Below are 19,374 nucleotides of genomic sequence, written 5' to 3'. Positions count from 1 at the left end.
AGTGAATCAGCTTCTAGCTTTTAATATGTACTGAAAAATTTTCATACAATAATAGCGAACAACGATTTCCATACTCACCTATCTTCTACACTCATTTTCAATAAACCTAATAAGGACCCACCCATTATTCTCCGGTGATGATAAGCTTATTTTTTTACCGTTCATTGCATTTTATTTTATATTATTTTTTGTAAAATGTGTTTATTTCAAAAGTCACATTTTATTTTAATTTCCATTTTTGAGCGGTGAATGTAATCTATTAAATAGGGATGGTGAATGCAAAATAAGGTTGGAAAGAGTTCCGATTCTCTCTCGTTGAGATGTTTTTTTTTACAAAGATGTTTTCAAAAAAACAGCTTGAAAGCCTATAAAATGATTTTTAATTTGTAGAAATATTAAAATGTGTATGAAAATCTAAAAATAAATCCTTTAATTGTATGTATCCAGAATAAACTTGAATAATTACTTCGTTTAATAGCAGGAATTTGAAAATGCATTTGGATCCGAAAATAGCCGATCCGAAAGATCCGGCTCCGAAAATCAAGGATCCGATCCGAATCCGGATCCGAAAATAATCCTGGATCCGTCCATCCCTACTATTAAAGCATGAATAGTCGATGAAACAGACAAGCAGATGAAGGTTAAAATAAGTGCAAAAAGTGATGGAATTCCATGCGAAAATTGCTGGACGACAACGTGCCACACGCCCGAAAAATATCGCCTCGACCTTCTCGCCCCGTTCCCCTCTCCCACTGTCTCTTCCCCTCCTCCCCCTTTGATCTTCGTGGTAATTATGCCGGAATGCGATCTTCAGACGAGCAGCGAGGTGCGACACGTGGATCGAGCCATTGGTCGCGAAGACAACCAAGTCTGCTGAGGAAAATGCAGCCGAGAGCAGTGATTAATTTTGAAAAATTTACGTATAAAATCGTTTCAGGTTTAATTTTGTAGAATAATTCTGTATCCATGATTAAAACACAAATGATATTTTCCACACTATTTAATTTAACACTCAACGACCGGCTATGGTTTCGACACTTTGTGGAAGAATTTAGTGCATTTTATAATTCCTTGACAATGACACAAAGTGTCGAAACCATCGACGGTCGTTAAGTGCTAAATTAAATAGTGTGGAAAATATACTTTGTGTTTTAATCATGGATATTGAAAAATTTAGCTATCGGAACGCATGTCCACGCATTCAATCCGCATATTAATTTTAAAATGTAAGCCGCCGCCCCTCCTAAAAACTTCCGAATTTTTAAACCAATAATAAACGATACACTGAGGAATCATTTTTCACCAAATTTAGAAACAAGATGACTTTTTTTGTCGTAGCCTAATTTTCCCTGAGAGGTGCCGGAACGCTGTTTCGGTGCGTTCCGGCCGAAATTAGGCACTGCCTGAGAGAGTGTTGCTCATGCGGTAGCGTGTGTAGAATGTAGTTGGAACGAGACTCCTAGAGCGGGCTCGCAAGGATACACTCCTGGGGCAGGGCCTGTAAGCGCGATCTTTTTACCTCTGCACCCAGAAGGGGGAGGACAGGAAGGAGAAAGGAAGGAGGCGCCGACGCGATAGGAGCCCGACGGCGCCTCCGGGGACGGGATAGGGAAGGAAGGGATGGGACGAGGAATCCCGCACCGTCACAAAGGCGGGCGGGTCCTACCACCAGCGAAACCAGGCAACAACTATTGCTATTATAACGATTTTGGAGGATTATCCTATGAGGAAGAATAATCCAACGATCAAATCGTGTTTAGAATAGACCCCTGCCATACGACGAGTTTGACCAAGGAGAGTGCAAAGAGGAGGCCCCAGTTCATCCTGCAAAAGGTTTACTAATGTTGCCCCTTAGGGCGCATTTTTATCGGTTTTCAAAAATGTCCGCAGTACGGCGTTGAGTGCAGAAGGATCCATTTGCTAACATTATATTAATATTACATTACATTCACATTAATATATGAAATAGACAGGCCCGGAACTACAGTCCAGCCGGCGAGAGTTGTCCGATGGCACTTTAAAAGGAGGGGCGGAGAACCCTGCGTCAACATGGTTTGCAACCAATTACTGTCCCCCAAATGCACCTCACACCCTTGCCTAGTCACACAACGTTGTCACATGGATATGAAGCACTGAAACATGCCTGAACCACCAAAGCATTCCCTTTCTTCGAATCGCCAAAGCAAAGTATTCTTCCTTTGGGTCCTTCACGCTCGTCGTCCCTTCTGGCTGCTTTCTTCACGGAACCCTTTTGTTTACCTGTGATGTGGGCGTTTCCCTTTCTTACCTGGCAACCTTGCCCCCTACCCCTTCTAGCTGTCAACGGACAACTCTCGGCGGCCAGGGACGGGGCAGGTGCCCAGGGCGTTAGATTACAGGGGGCGGCAACATTTGAAAAGTTTATTTTAAAACGTTATTTAATATTACTTATAAAATTATCGAACAGTATTTTTTATTTATAAATTATTGAATAATAATATTAGTAAAAGTTCTTTGTTGCGAACATACGGTGTGTAATTTCAACTTCTGCATCTCAAAAATATAGATGATGGATCTATTTTTAGTGGTGGGGTGGGAGGGAGCAAAGGGGGATCAGGGGAAGGTGGGCGGCGAACTGATCTTTGCCCCCTGACAAAACTTGTTCCGGCCCTTAAAAATGAATATTCGTACTTGCAAGGAATAGCTTTGAAATGATAAGAATTTCTTAGATTGTCATCTATGTCATTCATTTATGTGTTACCTCTAAATTCTACTGATTCAATCGATGGATTTTTCTTCCTCATTGGAAAATCCACTTGGATCGGTAGAATATTAGTCGCGTTCGCTTGGTTTCGCTGTTAGTAGGGCCCGCCCGCCTTTGTGACGGTGCGCGATTCCTCGTCCCCTCCCTTCCTTTCCTATCCTTCCCCTGGAGGTGTCATCGGGCTCTCATCGCGGCGATGCCTCCCATCCTTATCCTTCCTCTGTCCTCCCCCTCTCGAGGTGGCACGGGCGTATAAGTCTCGGACTTGGTTCCCGGCCCCTCGAGAGCGTATCCTTTGCGGGGCCCCTCCTGGGACCCCCGAATCCACTGTTACCTCTAAATGATGGTTTACGTCAAGTTATTTTAAATCAGGACACCCCATTATGTTTGTCTTAAAATTAAATATGAAATTCAAAAATTAAGAAAATACAATTCTACCTGTTGATGGGAAGACTACGTTAACTGTAGCAACGAGGCGGCTTGTAGCTAGCTGAAAGGCTAAAAAGTTTCCTCATCTCGATGAGTGGAGCCTGCCACCCCTGGGCTCATGGGAGGTCTCTGCCATGTGACGAGTCGCTTAGTACCCCCAGGTCTTTCTCGGAGTGATATTTGGAATTTTTATTGCTATGTTAGGATGATGTATGTATTTAACCTGCAACTCACTCAGGAAAATAACGTTAAACTCATTAAAACACATAGGTACCACAGACTCACAAATGCTATTGCATATAAATTTTGCAAACCCTGTAGTACTATAGCGTTAAACAATATTTTACATTCACTGGTTTTTATTAAACTAATAATAATAATAATTGAGTTGTTCTATACCTTATTTTTCAACTTTGATGTGGGGAAAGAAGAGTATGGTCAAATTAGTATCATCTACGAAATTTTGGGGTATATGATTGTATTCCTTAATGTATTTTGAGGAGCTCAATCCTAATCTAAGGTTCTTAATTAGCATATTGTGATGCAAAATCGCAAAAAAAGACAAAAAATAGTTGATTTTTCTGCATTTTATTTATTACTCATAACTCTCTCAACATTTAAGGAATCTCTATCGTAACAGGCTCAACTTTGTGGAGGTTCATTCTAATAAATAAAAGCGAACAAACTATGCATAAATACACCAATTTATTTATGTGGTACTACTAGTTTCGACGCAGCGGCGTCATCATCAGGTGCGTCGAAACTAGTAGTACCACATAAATAAATTGGTGGATTTATACATAGTTTGTTCGCTTTTATTTATTATTTAAGGAATCATTTCTCAGCTTAGAATTAAAGTGTGTAGAAAAAAAAATTCTCCCAATTTTACCTTTTTATCTTATCAACAATTTTTTTTAACTCCGCCGCCATTTGAAAATTGGTGTTTTTTGTCTGTCTCCGAAAAAAAAACATTTTCTCCATGACTCATTTTATTTTGTGACAGTTGATTCCTATATATTTTTGTCAATAATTCAGAAAATGGCCTTAGTTTTCTATCTCCATGTCAAATAAAACTTACAATTATATCCTACACAGATTGTTTCATTTGCTCATTTCAGGTTGGGGCTCTCAGTGCCTGCTTTTTTGCCAAAAGAGGTCATAAAGTTCGCCTGTATGAATACAGAGAAGGTGAGTAGCCAACTGTGGATGTTGTTTTTGCCATCAGTGGAAGCAATTTTTATAACCCAGGAAAATTTCAAACATTATTTCATTCTATATTTCTCTATTTTTTCTTGTGATACTTTCTTGTTGATTTTGTATTTTACGTAGGAGGCTTAATTTCTTCCACAATATGAGTCAAATGATGCTTGTTCACGGAGAATGAAGCATGTATGCTCGGATTTTAACAGAGTAATAATACTTATTCTTTTATATTTTAAATGTGATAAATAAATAATATGTAGACCTTCGCGGAGTGGTGTGGTGCAGCATGCGTAGCAAGGTTTTCGGGTTGACCTCCGCGTCGATTCCTAGTGATCCTCTTGGAAGTGTTTGATATAGGTTTTTGCCCATCTTATATAGGACTTGGTTTTGGCTATGTGCATTCTGATTGGTCCGTTTGGGTAAGACTCTCTTCCCGCTTATTAAAACAACTTGTTTGTTTCCACACTATTTAATTTTTACCGACCATGGTTTCGGCAGCTTGTGCCATTGTCAAGGTGGTAAATAAATAAGATGTAGACCCTCGCGGAGTGGTGTGGTGCAGCATGCGTAGCAAGGTTTTCGGGTTGACACAAGCTTTGACTAAAGCTAAATAGGGGACTGAGTGTGGTATTGCCGACTATTTTTCTGAATTGGATGTTCCCCAGAATGCGTATTCCCCGTATGCGTAATGAATGATGCGTATTCCCCAGAATTTTACATTATTAAATGACTAGACAACTATTATGAATTATCACAGCTATTGTCAATGCCTAGATGATGGCTGTATGACTTAAAGCTCGGATTGGCCACATGAAACAATTACATAGAATATGGTAGTTGAATTCAATGCATTGACAATCTATTACAATAACTTGTACATAATAACATTAAGTCCACTATTTCTTAATGTTGCCACCATGATATTCATCCTCATCAATTTCCTGAGTCAATGGCTTGTTTATTTCTGCAGACATTCGTTCGGCTAAGCTGTCCAGGGGGCGCTCCATCAACCTGGCCATGTCAGCTCGAGCCCGTGCCGCACTGAGAGTTGTGGGGCTAGAAGATGCACTCATCCGTGAGCATGGCATTCCCATGAAGGGCCGCATGATTCACTCAACAGCTGGTGATCGGAAGCCCATCCCATACGGCACTTCGGAACAGGTAAGCTTTGAACCCCATCGTGTATGTTACGATATTTGGGGGATGCGATTGACAGCTTATGTCATTTGCACCCCAGAGAAGAATGGGGAAGCAAGGATTGAGAGAAATCTGGTACTAGCATTAGCATACTCTTAATGAAAGGCAAGGGGGCCGTGGTTTAACGTACCGTGTTATGGATGGAGTGCTCTACTTGTAGCCTCCACCAAAAAACACCCAAGGAGAGATCAGGAGGTCTCTGTGGAATCTTTGCCTCTGCCGAGATTTGAACCCAGATGCACATGGTGGGGAGCTAACACTCCAGCCGCCGCACAAACCAGATTCCCCCTTGCTCCATTGTCTCTCTTTGCATGTTTCATTTCCATACTTGCACCTGAGTGAAACGTCACCATCAGGCTTATCCTAGAATTGCTTTCCAATCTCATTCAAAATAGGAAGCAATTCTATTGATCTCCAGTCAGATCTTTTATGCATGCGTAATGCAAACCACGGGATTTGAGTGGAAAGAAAACTGCAGTATGTAAATAGTGTTTTTTACAGCAAATGTCTGGGTTACAATTTACCCACCTTGGCCAGGGGGCAATAAAACACCATGTTAGAATTAAATTAAAGTGTTTGCTGTCGAGGGATTCCCTTTTTATTACGGGTGATTTCAGTCATCTGACTCATATGGTTGAATAGGAACACCAATTTATTCTCAAAAGCCTTACAGCATGTACAGTAAACTCTCGTTAATACGAACAACGTTATTGCGAGGTCCTCGTTATTATGAAGCTAGTAGTTGGTCCCGCCAAGAAGGCCTATCCAATTATAGTTTTAAAAAAACGCTATTACGAAATATTCGTTATTACGAAAGTACGAACCTCAGTCCTGGTCCTGGCAGTAACAAAATGAACTTTATTACGAAGTTCCACGAATAAGCAACGGCATTTAGGTGGATATACACTATGCTAAGTTTTAATAATTGCGTCACGTTTAAGTTCTTCTCGTGTACTGTGTCCAATTGCGTCAATTATTGTTATTTCTTCAGTATACTCGCAACATCATATAATAAGCATCGTTCCTGTGGAATCGTGGTTATCCACTCGTAACCGCTCGTAAATTGGACTTACAGTTAGTTCTCTTCCTACGCACAATAAATTTACGTACTTTCAGAGATACGAGCATTCAAAAATTTCAAACTTCGTATTTGGCGCCTTTCGATTTGGCCGATGCGACGCTGTGTGGCGTAGAGGAATTCGCACTTTGGGTATAATCTGAACAAAGTGTCACTGAATCCGATGTGAAGTTAGGAGCTGTTCAGCGTTTCGCCCGTTCTTCCTTACCGCAGAGAGCGGTGTTTTTCAGCTCCGGATGCGTCGCAAGCCGAGCTTGAACAGTTCGCTCAATCGTGAGTTAGCGCACAATTGTGATGCAGTGTTGCATTCTGTAGGATAACCGTACTCCTCGATGCCTTGGATGCAGTCCGGCCGGCGAGAGTTGCCCGGTGACAGCACAAAAGACGCGGAAAACCCTGCTCCAGCACGGTTTGCAGCAAATCGCTGTGTCCCAAACCCACCTCACACCCTCGCCTAGTCATACAACGTTGTCGCATGCATATGGAGCCCTAAAATAAGCCTGAACCACCAAAACAACCCCTTTCTTCGTATCACTAAAACAAGGGATTATTCCTTTGGGTCCTTCACGCTCGTCGTCCCTTCCGGCTCCATTCTTTAGGGAACACTATTGTTTACAAGTGACGTAGGCGATTCGCTTTCTTACGTGGTAGCCTTGCACCCCACTCCAGACTAGACCATTCTGCCTGTCTCCGGACGTCTCTCGGCGGCTGCACTGTAGGTTTATCAACTTACGAACAACGCCTCGGAACGCATCTAGTTCGTCTATCGATGACTTACTGTATTCGGGAAGATATGAACCTTCGATTGCGTTATGCCGCATTCTTCTATTGAGAATCTGAAACGAATTTTCTTGTTTTTGGACATTTGCGCGTAATTTAATCGCGTATATTATATACTGTTTTTTTGGTCGATTCTCAAAAGAAACGTTCATACGAACTTCGTTATCACGAACTTGCGGTTTTTGGTCCCGTGAACTTCGTAATATCGAGAGTATAATGTAATTCAATCTTTTTGAAAATACGTATGTATTTTCAAAAAGATTGAATTACAGTATAATACGTATGTATTTTTAAAAAGATTGAATTACAGTATACTCTCAAAAATATCAAAAATAATTCATCTATGTAAGTAGCAGAATATTTTGGATGGATAGTTCCATCCCAGAATTTAAATAGGCAGGTGAGACTAAGATAGGTGTTTGGATCTTGAATGTACTCTGCTTCATTTTGCTAGGCATGCAACTCTAAGATTGATTTAACTTATCTCTTAAGGTTACCGGTTGCTGAAAATTTCTAAGTTACTGACAAATAGAATTATGAATGCATTTTCATTGTTGCTGGCTAGTATTCTTGTCGTTTTACTTATTCGTACATATTGTTCAAAGATCCTCTCTGATTTAAGTTAAGCATGGACCTAATAAATTAATTAATTTTTGCATGATAATTTAAATTGACTACATTATTTTTTGTGATAGAAAAGGGGAAAAATATGTTTTTTAGTCGATGATTTTCATCTATTTTTCAGTGCATTTACTCCGTTGGAAGGAAATACCTAAATGAGGTGCTACTCACAGGTATGTATTAATTAATTTTCAATCAAAACTTTATGTTGTTTTGACTGGGGAGCATGGTAGCCAAGTAGCTACAGCACTCACTAGATGCCGCTAATGGGAAGGTCCCAGGTTCAAAACCCAGTGAAGCCTTTGGACAACCCCAATAAAATATTCTTGGTGACTGAAGTGTCCCAGGGGAAGGAATTGGCCCCAACGATGATTGTGTATCATTCATAGGCCTGAAGCTTAATCTGAGTGGAGCTTTTCCATTGCCTATTCAAACCAACTTTGGGATTGAATCTCAACCAAATGCTGGGAGGAGCACTCCTGCTAAAACTATGACTTGAATGGAATCAGCAGTCGTTATAGCTATGGCTCTGTTCCAGGGACATGAGTTGGCAGATTCTGAAGAGCTACTTGTATGCATATTAAGCTCCTTCACTCAGTGATTTGACCCAAAAGTTGTTTGGATGGATGGGTAGAGCTTATCCTGGACTAAGATAAGGTTGTATGTATGTCACACTATGACAGCTATACACATTGTCACACATTCAGGGTAAGAGGGTCAGTTTCTTTCCCTGAGATTTTGAGGATGTGTTTGGGTTGTCAGTAGGCTTAACCTGAGATTAGAACACCATGTCATAGGCCACACATAACACCAAGAAATCTCCTGCAGATTAGACATAGATTACAACTACCTGATTAAATGCTTATATGTATCAATATTAATCTCTGGGAGGATACATATGAAGCATAGTTATATACACATCAGGGAAGTTAGAAGCTTGACATATTTGATAAATATTGCTATTTATAAATTAATATTTAGAAATGTAGATGAACTAAGGAAAAAATAATTTACTTGAAAATAGTCTGCTATCCAAATAAAAATGCGAAGATACAAGCCTGGAAGGGGAGAATCATTTTTTGGAGACAGTAATCTACAGTTCTCATCTCCACCCAAGGGATTTATTATGATCATGAGATATGTGACCATATCAGAAAGCATGATATTGGGTAAGGAGGGTGAAAGTTTCCATGGGATAAGAATCCCACAGCCTCAGGACAGGGGGAGGATGGAAAATAACTGATTGGAGGCTATGAATATTAATTAAGTCTTAAAATTTCCATCATCCATTTAAAAACAAGAAAATTGGACTAGTGTGTATGGCTGCTTAGTGTAGTTCCAAGTCAAGGTGAAACAAGACTGTATTGACTGAGGCCCTGCATGTTGGTTACTGAATCTTTGTAGCTTTAGTTGTTGTTGTTGCAAAAATCTGTCATGCAGTTTCTTTTGCCTACTCCAGCTGCAGAGAAAAATCCAAATGTGGAACTACATTTTCAGCATAAAATGGTTGGTGGTGACTTAAGCAAAGGAGAGGTCACTCTGGAGTCGTAAGTATTTCATAGACATATTACAATATGGTAGACATTAATCATATGCAGAAAAATCATTCAGCATTGGTGCTTTAGACTAATTTATGTCATATATACCTCTCCACTTAATGTTTCTTTTTAATTTCTGGAGCAGAGCCCATGAAGCAAATCTTACAATTTCAACCACTAAATAAAATGTAACTCTTCCTTATCAAATGTCATTACATTTTACCATTCATACCGGACCTTATGATTATATTCACTAATTTCAAATGAGAAGCTGATAATTTATTTCAGGCAATAGTTTCAAGGCAATAATTGATATAATTGTTAAAATGGAAGGCTCTCAAATTGAACTAGTGTTTTATCATAATGATACATAACATTGAATTATTCAACAGCTCCCATTTCAAGGAAATGAAGCAGCTCAGAAAAATTAATGATTACATATTCCCACAGAACTAGCATATTTAATCAAACAAGTCAATCATTATTTAAAAAAAAATTTTTGCATGGATGTATCAACTCATAAGAGCATTTTACAAAATCATATGATACATAAAACCATTTCCTTTATTTCAAGGGTCTCTAGAGAAGGAGATGCAAAGCATGTTTCAGTGAAAGCTGACTTAGTGGTTGGGGCTGATGGTGCCTATTCCTCAGTACGAAAACAGCTGATGAAGCAACCCCTGTTCAACTACAGTCAGACGTATATTGAGCATGGCTATATGGAGCTTTGCATTCCTCCAACAGAATCAGGAGATGTGAGGTTTTTTCATATTCATTTTGCATATGATTCTTGCTGTTTTACCTATCATCGTATTAATTACCCCTTGTCTTCAGATATGGGACATCAAAATTTTTCCCAGAGAAAATGACATTGACTCATTTAGTTTCTGTTGTGCTCATTTCTAAGAATTAGCAAAGAAAAATATCTCCCAATCCAGTCTTTTGATTGTCTTTGGTAATCATCTACAGGGAGGAGAAACATCACTCTTAACCTAGTTGTTGGCAGGTTAACACCAGTTCCCCTTCCTATAGTTCATTACCCAAGACAATTGGAAAACCTGTATTGGAGATATATTCCTTCCAATTTTAATTTGCATTTGGATTTCCTGTCTCTGGGCATATTAAATCAAGCCAATTATAAAAAAGTTAAAATTAATTATTTTCATGAGCATAATTTTCATGAACTAAATTATTTTCATAATAAAGACAAGGTTATCTGTTTAACAATTTCTTTAATTATAATCACCCTAAAACATAATCCATACTCATCATCTCTGTTTCAGTTTGCTATGGAGCCCAACTTCCTTCATATATGGCCAAGGGGGACTTTCATGATGATAGCACTTCCAAATCAAGATCGGTCATGGACAGTGACCCTATTCATGCCTTTTGCACAGTTTAAGAACCTTGATACTCCTAAAAAGCTGCTTGACTTTTTCAATCATTTCTACCCAGATGCTGTTCCTTTGCTTGGAAAAGAGAAGCTAGTGAAGGATTTCTTCGACTCAAGACCATCCCCACTTGTCTCAGTTAAGGTGAGTTATAACATTTGATTGACTTAAATTGTAGTTAAATAAATGAACTAGCAGACCTGTTGCCTGCTGTGCAGGTGAAGTCTTTGTGGTGTGTAATCCAAGTAAACTTTATCATTTTACTTTTCTGGATCATTTTCGTGAGTATGAGCAATGGGAAAAATTGTGGGTAATTTTTTTGGCCGTGTATGTTTTCTCACAGAAATGAAAACATATTTTTTGAATGAAAAGGAAAACAAGCTAGACTTTTCTTTGTTTTTCCTCTACTGATGCAGGAATCCGCTCTCCTTTCTTGTCCTTGCTTTTACTTTTCCCTGATGACATCATGCAGTCTTTTGGAATATGGCAAAATCTTGCCCTGGAATAAATGAGTATTTGAAAAATTGCTACGTGGAGCTATTTCCCAAAGTAAAGAATAGAAAAAGAGAGCTGGGTCAGGAAAACAGGAACCAGATGTTGCTTTTAAATCAGCTTCAAACTAAGGAGTCAGAGAAGCAATGACTTACATAATGTGCCTTAGTTCAGACAACGTAGGATCAGGTCGAGGTGAGGTCATTTAGGGCAGCCACCCCTACTGTAAATCCTTCCCAAAATCCAGCCTCTAAAGAGGATGCTGGGCCAAAACACTCTACTGTTCAAACACAAACATATGGCGACCTATATAGTGTGGATACATTGCGAGGGAACGAGTTTCCTGGAGATTAGGCAGCCCACAATACGAGTACGTACTTGGGGGTTGCATATTACTAAATATGTTGCCTCCTGCTCTGCTAGTTACCATATTATTTACGTTTTTCTCTGTTCAGTGAACTGCTAAAATTCCAAAAATACAAATAAAACATGAAGGCAAAGAATCCTTATTGAACACACCAAATCTCATTTTGATAGCTCAAAATTTGATTGAGAAAAAGAAGTAAATGGATACAGAATGACTGACTGTCATGCTACAAAATTAATGAACATTGAATCTTTGCCCATTATAAAGTCGTATGCAACAAGCTCTTGGAAGGAGCTGATGAGGCGCCCATTTCTTTGCTTTCTCTGAAGAAGAACATTAAGTTTGGAATTTCTGAGTATGTATATACATTGTCATCTGCTACCATACTCTCCTTCAATAACTGTACATTCCCTTGTTGCTGTCAAAAATTAGTTTTTGCAAGGCATATACTCTTTCAGTACAGCTGAAAATTCAGTGCGAGCAAGATGCCTCCGATAAAGAAAAGTGTTCCTTTGACTGCAAAATCTAAAAACAAAAAGTTCCAGTGAAGAAAATCGTGAGAGAGAGATAACAAAGAACTTGATATGGTGCGATAAATATGGAGAGAAATACTGACATCCAGGGGTTATTTTAGCAACACACGTATTCGCCCCTGTTGTGCATGAAATCAACACGTTCAGGATATAATGCCTGAATCTTTTTGGATGTATCTGTGATCACTTTGGGGAACAGCTGTAAGGAGAAATTTTTGTCTACTTTACTTTTGCACCAGTCCAAGTTTTTGCCTCGTTCCTAAAGGAGGAGCTCGCAACAACTGCTTTCATCAGAAAAAAGCATTATTGGAAAGGAAGTGAAAAAATGGGAGGATGGATTGCTACATCTGTAGGATAAAAATGAAAATATTAGCTTACAATCCTTTCAATTTTTAGCTTTCAATTTTGGGAGACCACATAAACTGCTAAAAAATTCACCCACTATTTTCCCCATTGTTTACATTCATCAAAGCAGTGTGTAAGAACTAATAAGACACTAATAAGACCATGATAGCACACAAGGGAGAGTGTGCCAGAGAAGATGGCAAGAGGTTTGCTAGTCTCCTCTTTATTGTATGAAGGGAGCTGCCTTCTTCATCTAGGCTAGCAATGGTTAGTACTTGGCAATCCATGTAGATTTGCAGCCTTAATTTTCATGGTAAAATGCAGGAAGAGGCAGCACGAAGAGAGCATGCTAGTGTGAATGCAACTGAACAGCTTAGAAAGGCTTATTCGAACAATTCTCCAGGTAGTATTTAGAGAGAGAAAAAGGAAGTGTTAAATGGAAAACAGACACAGTGTGTCCATTGAAGAAAGTTGAATGTGAGCCATACCAGTAAACTCTCTGACCTGCCGATGATCTCTGTTTTGTTTACGCATTTTTTCCTAGATGTATGATTTTTTTGTCATATCTCAATCACTGATTAACACATGCATTTTCTCGATTCAATCAGTCATTTTATCTCCAAACTGCTGTGGCATTTTTATTGTGTATCATTTCTCAGAAGGGTGTCATATGGAAAGTTAAGTTTTTCTTATGAGTATGATAAGTGTTTGCCTGACACCCAGAGTATTGACTGAGGGTTTACTTTCCTCTCTGCTGTTTTTAAGTTGTATGTACCAGAAAGGAGAAGATGAAAAATATTATGTAATTACTTTAAAAAATATCATTTGGCATTGGACACCCTGGTAACTTAAATTAACCCACTTCCACGCACCATAGCCATATTGTTACACCCTACCATTCTTGAGTATGTGTGGCTCTTGATGAATAACTACGCTCTCGTTTGTTTTCAAATTGTTACTAATCTCCTCCTAAATGCTTTGTTGACCTATTCCGTCAATTAGTCTATTTTTGAAGCTGGTATATATAATCCCACTTCCGTAAGGAGATCGGAATCGGAAATCAGACATTTTTCGACGACAATCGCAAATCGGTATTTCAGACATTTTTCTGAGTAGAAATGGGTTAACGTTCCCTTGATAAATGCAGATAATACCCATATGTACAGCTTTTATAAATAAAGCTTTTTCAAAGTATTCGTTATTAATATAAATTAAATTAGGAAATTTTAGTCTATTAATATGAAAATGTTGACTGATTCATTCCTACTCACTTTTTTCATGCTCTTCATAATAATAATTGTAGGTCTATACAGAACAATCAATAAAAATTAACCTTGGTTTTGACTCCTAGTAGAAACCATCATTAAAGTTTTAAAAATTTTGTGCAGTAGAGCCAAGTATATATTATTATGATGATTTATACAGTGAATTTCAATTGAGTGAAGCCAGATGAATAATTTGTCTTATGCTCTTAACAATCTCAAAGATCAGCCATAAGTCACAAAAAGCTCATTAAAAGAACTGACACATCTATTTTGCAAATCTGCATACATGTGTGCAATTAGGATATATGGCCTTTGATGGTATGCCCATCAAAAATCATGTATCCTGAATCATTTCTCTTAATGTTCATTATATTTTATTTTCATTATGCTCGCCCCTGTGTGCAGTGCAAGCCATACCATGTGGGGAGTACTGCTATCATCATAGGAGATGCAGCACATGCAATGGTCCCATTTTACGGCCAAGGAATGAATGCAGTGAGTATCATGATGTGTTTGTTGCATAAGTCTTACTTTGGGATATGATCTGCCAAATTCTGCAGGTTTTGGTGGAAAAAGAGTTTATTCCCATTGGTGGAAGCAATGGGATGCCCATTACTTATTGTTAGTGGCTTCATTTGAGGGGCTTAACCCTACTCCTGATGTCATGAGTCATTTTTGCTTGAAAAGACGCAGAGCACGTTGAAACTGGGTGCAGAATATTAAAATAAGAGAGGAAAGTACAAAGCGCCTTCATTTTAATTTAGCAGACATGTATTAATGGGCACCTTTAATGCCTCTTTATGGCTGGGATGATTCACCACTGACTAGTGTGTGGTGGTTTCACAAACTGCAGTCACTTTTGACGAACGAAGGTACTTCATTGACGAAATGAGAGAGTCTATCTATAAAACTGACCTTTATTGAAAAACATATTAATGTGGACACCAGTCTCCTCTTCTTATTATATTTTGCAATTGTATTTGCTTAAATCAATTGTGTCTAATCGTGGTGTTCTGCTATGATTTCTCTGCATGAATTCTGTCAACTATCAACATAGGTATTTCTGGAGTGATTTGAGGTGGTTAAAAGATCACCAATAACAGGTTGGTAGAAAACAAGAAAAGCTATCAGAAAAAAAGTATTTCCACACTGCTAGCAAATTATTCAATTCTTTCACTTTCCCTTAAAATTACAGCAAAGGAATTAGGGTAGTTTTAATGAATCACAACTGTTATTTCTTTTCAGGGGTTTGAAGACTGCTACCTATTAGACAATTTGCTTACAAAGCATAAAAACAATTTAAAAAAGACTTTGGAGGAGTTTTCAGAATTCAGAAACCCTGATGCTGAAGCCATTTGTAACTTGGCCATGTACAACTACATAGAGGTGAGGATAAAACTATTGGAACAGCATTTTTTGGGGTTTATTGCTTCACTGGATTCAGTCTATATAGGTATCTTTTCTGAATCTCTAAGGGTAGTCGAAGGATTAATTTCAATAATTGAGGCACAAAGAACAAAGTCTAGAAACTAACACAGCCAATCTCTAACAATGGCATCTCAATTATTTTAAATTATAATTCTCATTTGTTGTACGCAGATCATGTGAGAAAAATATCTAGGTTTACAGTAGTATGAATTAGTATGTATATGTTTTTAAAATGCAAATGGGTCTACCTTGATGTAGATAAAATGAAAGCTATAAATTTAGAATTTTCAGGAGATTAAAATCACCAAATTCAGTATTTTCTGGCGATTGTATCAAAATAGACCAGCTGGAAACTTTTAAATATAATTTTTGTTATATGCATTATCTTTTGAATTTTTTAGTATCAAATATATGTATATGAAGAAAGAAATGCTTTTGTATTTTCATGGCAATCTATAATTTACGTATTGATTTTAACATTTAATGTAGCTTTATAAAGTACCTATGTGGTTAACCAAAGATCTTGTGCTTAATTCCTCATCAGTATTTCATTAGAATTAGAATACAGGTCACCATTGGGTTTTTGATCATGTAGCTCTAATGGACTTGTTCTTTCCTTTTAAGATGCGGGATTTGGTGAATCATCCATCATTTTTGATAAGAAAGAAATTTGATATGTTCCTACATAAGCTGATGCCAAATTTTTGGATACCACTGTACTCATCCGTAACTTTTTCCCACATGAGATACAGCTTATGTATTGAAAACCGTGCATGGCAAGATAAGGTAACTTTTACAATATCATATGCATTATAATGGTATGTTATGCTACAGGAACTTATTCATTGTAAGGTACTGCTTCTGTCTTGAAAGCTGTGTAAATTCAAATTAATTGTTGTAGCAGGGATGAGTGGATTCGGAACTTAGAATTCATGGTCACATAGTAGAATGTTTAGGCACGTTGAACAGAAAACAATGGAAAATGTCCCTGTCTCCCTGTCAAACCCTGGTGCCCCCCAGAAAAAATCCTGGGTTCGCCCTTGTGAGGTGCCATGTCAATTAATATGATATTTCACCAATGGAACTTTTGAGCTTTCTATATTGTATGCTAGAGCACTATAGTTGCGGTATGAAGGGATATGTACCAATTCAGCCTTAGTCCAGACCCAGCACTGCTTTACTTTGTTAATTTTAAAGAAACCAGTATGCCCAAATGGAGCGTCCCTTGTGTACATGTTTGAAACTCTCTCAGCTGAGACCTGACCATGTCTTTGAGATTGCGCTGCGTCTCTGATTACATTGCATGTAGTTCATTTTGGACTCAATTTTGGTTGGCTTTGGAGGTTACAAGTGATACAGCTGACCTAAAATTCCTTGTTTTTCTTTGGGTGAGCACTTTCTCACTAGAGGTAATGATACATGTACAAAAACAAAGAAAAGCCCAGATGAAGCCAACATTCTCACAGGGCTGCAGCATCAAGGAAGTAATCGGAGAGAATTTTTCATTTATTTATGGTTAGCGTTACGCTTTTTTACCCCTATAGTTCTTCAAGATCATCCCTCTTCATCAGTCATTCAGTATACATACTCCTTTGTTGTTGGAGGAAAATTGCTTGACTCAGCCCTCTTGAACCTCTGAAAGGGCAGCAAGATCCGGCCCATATAGCTGCCTTTACCCACCTTTCCCTGTGTAGTAGTGGTAGCTTCACCTTTTCTTAGGATGGCTACACCAGTGCACCATGCTAGGTGATGTATTCCTCCCTCACCCCCGGTTTTTCTCACTTACCTTTTACACCCCACACTCCATCCTGGAACAGCTCCCTCACTCCAGTCTGAAGACCTGCTGCATTGTGTGTCGCAGGGCATCTTTGTCCCCATGTCCTGAAGGTCTGACAGCATCAACTTCACCATTGTAGTCATCTAGGGAGCATTGCGTGTTTGGATGGGTACTTTCAGAATAAAACTTGCAGATCATATAATATTGGAAATTTTATTCCCAAAGAAATTTTGGAAATCACATTTCTTATCTTTGAAAAATACCTCATGATAATTGTAAAGTTACATCACTCGAATCAATGGATTTAATGTGACATTAAAGTAGATTTAGTTAAGATAATCCAAGCTCCTATTGCCACAATTCAAATGCTATAGAATTTTTTTTACTATTTCCAGATTCTCCATAGAGGCCTGTATTTTGTTGGTGCATTCACTGTCATTGGTCTTGCCACAGCAGCCTACAAATGGCAAGATTTGCTATTGAACACATACACATCAGTAGTAAAAAGTGCTCAGCTATACTTCTGAATGGAGTCATTATTCCTATTGTTATCCGCTTTTCATCAAAAAAATTGTAATTTTTTATCTGAAAACTATTACTGAAACTTAATACGTATTTCTAATCAAAATGAAACTTCAAAATTTTGATTTGTTGATGAGTATGAATGTTATGTAATGCCCTAATTGTGTTCATACAAGTTTACTAATGCCTTCACATACAGATTTTGTTATCTAATGAATTGATTTGGAAATTTTAGAACATTTCAATTTTCTATATGAAAGATATGGGATGCACTATGTGTATTCCTTTATGATATTGATCAATGGCTGTTTTCATCACAATTTCAAGGAAAACTAAAACCTTTTTATGCTGCATTTGGCCTCATAATCTGCACCATATTTCTAATGAAAATTAAGAAAATACATTCCAATGCTGCAAAAATGTGAATGTTGCATAATTTCAACTATGCAGAACAATAATGGTGACGTGATATGCCCTGTATTTTGAGTTTTCCTGCAAAAATATTAACATCTATTTTTACTCTGCAAAAATTTTAAAACTAATTTAAAATAAAAAAATACTTTTTTATGGTTGACAAAGATTTTTTGGCTATTTCATTCTTGGAATAAATTCAGGAAAACATAAAAAAGCTTATGCCTGTGATGTATACTATCTGCAAATGTGTGCAATTTCTTAACTCTAGATGCTGCTGAACGAGAGAAACCTGAGCCATTATGCATTTCTTTGGTTATGATTATCCTAAGCAGTGAAATGGTCTTGCATTTATTATTTTCTAATTATTTCACAAGTCATTTTGTTGGTCAGCTGTTTGTAAACTAGGGTTTCTTGATTTACAAACAATCATTGAAATGTTTGCTTTTATATAAATCAGCAAATTTTGCACATTTCAAGTGTTGCAATCTATATCCTTTATCATATTACCATATATTCATATTCTAGTACATGGATCTTGATATTTTTGGCTTTGGTTGTTTCTAGTAGAAGGTGATGGAACCACGGCTGGAACTAGAAGTTTTGTCAGGGGGGCAAAGATCAGTATGCGGCCCCCTCTCCCCTGGTCCCCCCTCGCTCCCTCCCTCCCCCACCACTAAGATATAGTATGTTAAATAATATATAATAAATAAATATAAAATAAATTTATAAATATGATATTATATGGCAAGCTATTTGTTTTGACTTACGGTAGGCAGTTGAGATCATACATGGTATGTTTGCTATTAAGAAGTTTTATTGATATTTTTTAAAAATAATTAATTAATTAATAATTACTGTTAAATAATTTGATTAGATATATAAAAAAATCTTTTCAAATTTGCCACCCCTTGAAATCTGCTGCCTGGGGCACTTGCCCCCCCTCTCCCACCCTAGTTCCACCATTCCATCATAAATGCAAGATCCTTCACAGAATTTACTTCAAAAACTTATTTGCAGTACTGCAGAATAGGGCAGATCGGAAAAATCGATTTTTTTTTCAAATCCATTTGGCCCAGTGAAAAAAAGTTGTGGGACTGATCAAAAATAAGGACTGAAAAAATTGAGACCTCTAGGTGAACCCCTGACCCTCGCTCAAACGCAATATAGGGGGGAGGGTCTAAATTAGAAAAATTTAATATTTTATGGTCATTTCGTATAGATTTTACTGAGTTACTGTCCCATTAGGATTTA

The 19,374-nt window shown here is 37.8% G+C and overlaps 1 protein-coding gene across 1 annotated transcript in view; it reads left to right on the top strand.

The window, feature by feature from the left end:
* The window catches only part of LOC124171322 (kynurenine 3-monooxygenase), a 38,489-nt gene extending 19,897 nt beyond the window's left edge, over nucleotides 1–18,592 (top strand). The window contains exons 2-11 of the mRNA XM_046550469.1: nucleotides 4,291–4,360; nucleotides 5,346–5,536; nucleotides 8,176–8,224; nucleotides 9,511–9,598; nucleotides 10,164–10,344; nucleotides 10,873–11,124; nucleotides 14,388–14,477; nucleotides 15,228–15,368; nucleotides 16,035–16,196; nucleotides 17,583–18,592. Coding sequence (XP_046406425.1) covers nucleotides 4,291–4,360; nucleotides 5,346–5,536; nucleotides 8,176–8,224; nucleotides 9,511–9,598; nucleotides 10,164–10,344; nucleotides 10,873–11,124; nucleotides 14,388–14,477; nucleotides 15,228–15,368; nucleotides 16,035–16,196; nucleotides 17,583–17,714 — 1,356 coding nt within the window. The 3' untranslated portion in view covers nucleotides 17,715–18,592. The remainder of the gene's footprint in view (nucleotides 1–4,290; nucleotides 4,361–5,345; nucleotides 5,537–8,175; nucleotides 8,225–9,510; nucleotides 9,599–10,163; nucleotides 10,345–10,872; nucleotides 11,125–14,387; nucleotides 14,478–15,227; nucleotides 15,369–16,034; nucleotides 16,197–17,582) is intronic.
* The last annotated feature ends 782 nt before the right edge of the window (nucleotides 18,593–19,374 follow it).

Source organism: Ischnura elegans, chromosome X (genome assembly GCF_921293095.1).
Source record: "Ischnura elegans chromosome X, ioIscEleg1.1, whole genome shotgun sequence".
Lineage (NCBI taxonomy): Eukaryota > Metazoa > Arthropoda > Insecta > Odonata > Coenagrionidae > Ischnura > Ischnura elegans.
Note: the sequence above shows the minus strand (reverse complement) of the source record. Positions and strands in the feature narration are given on the sequence as shown.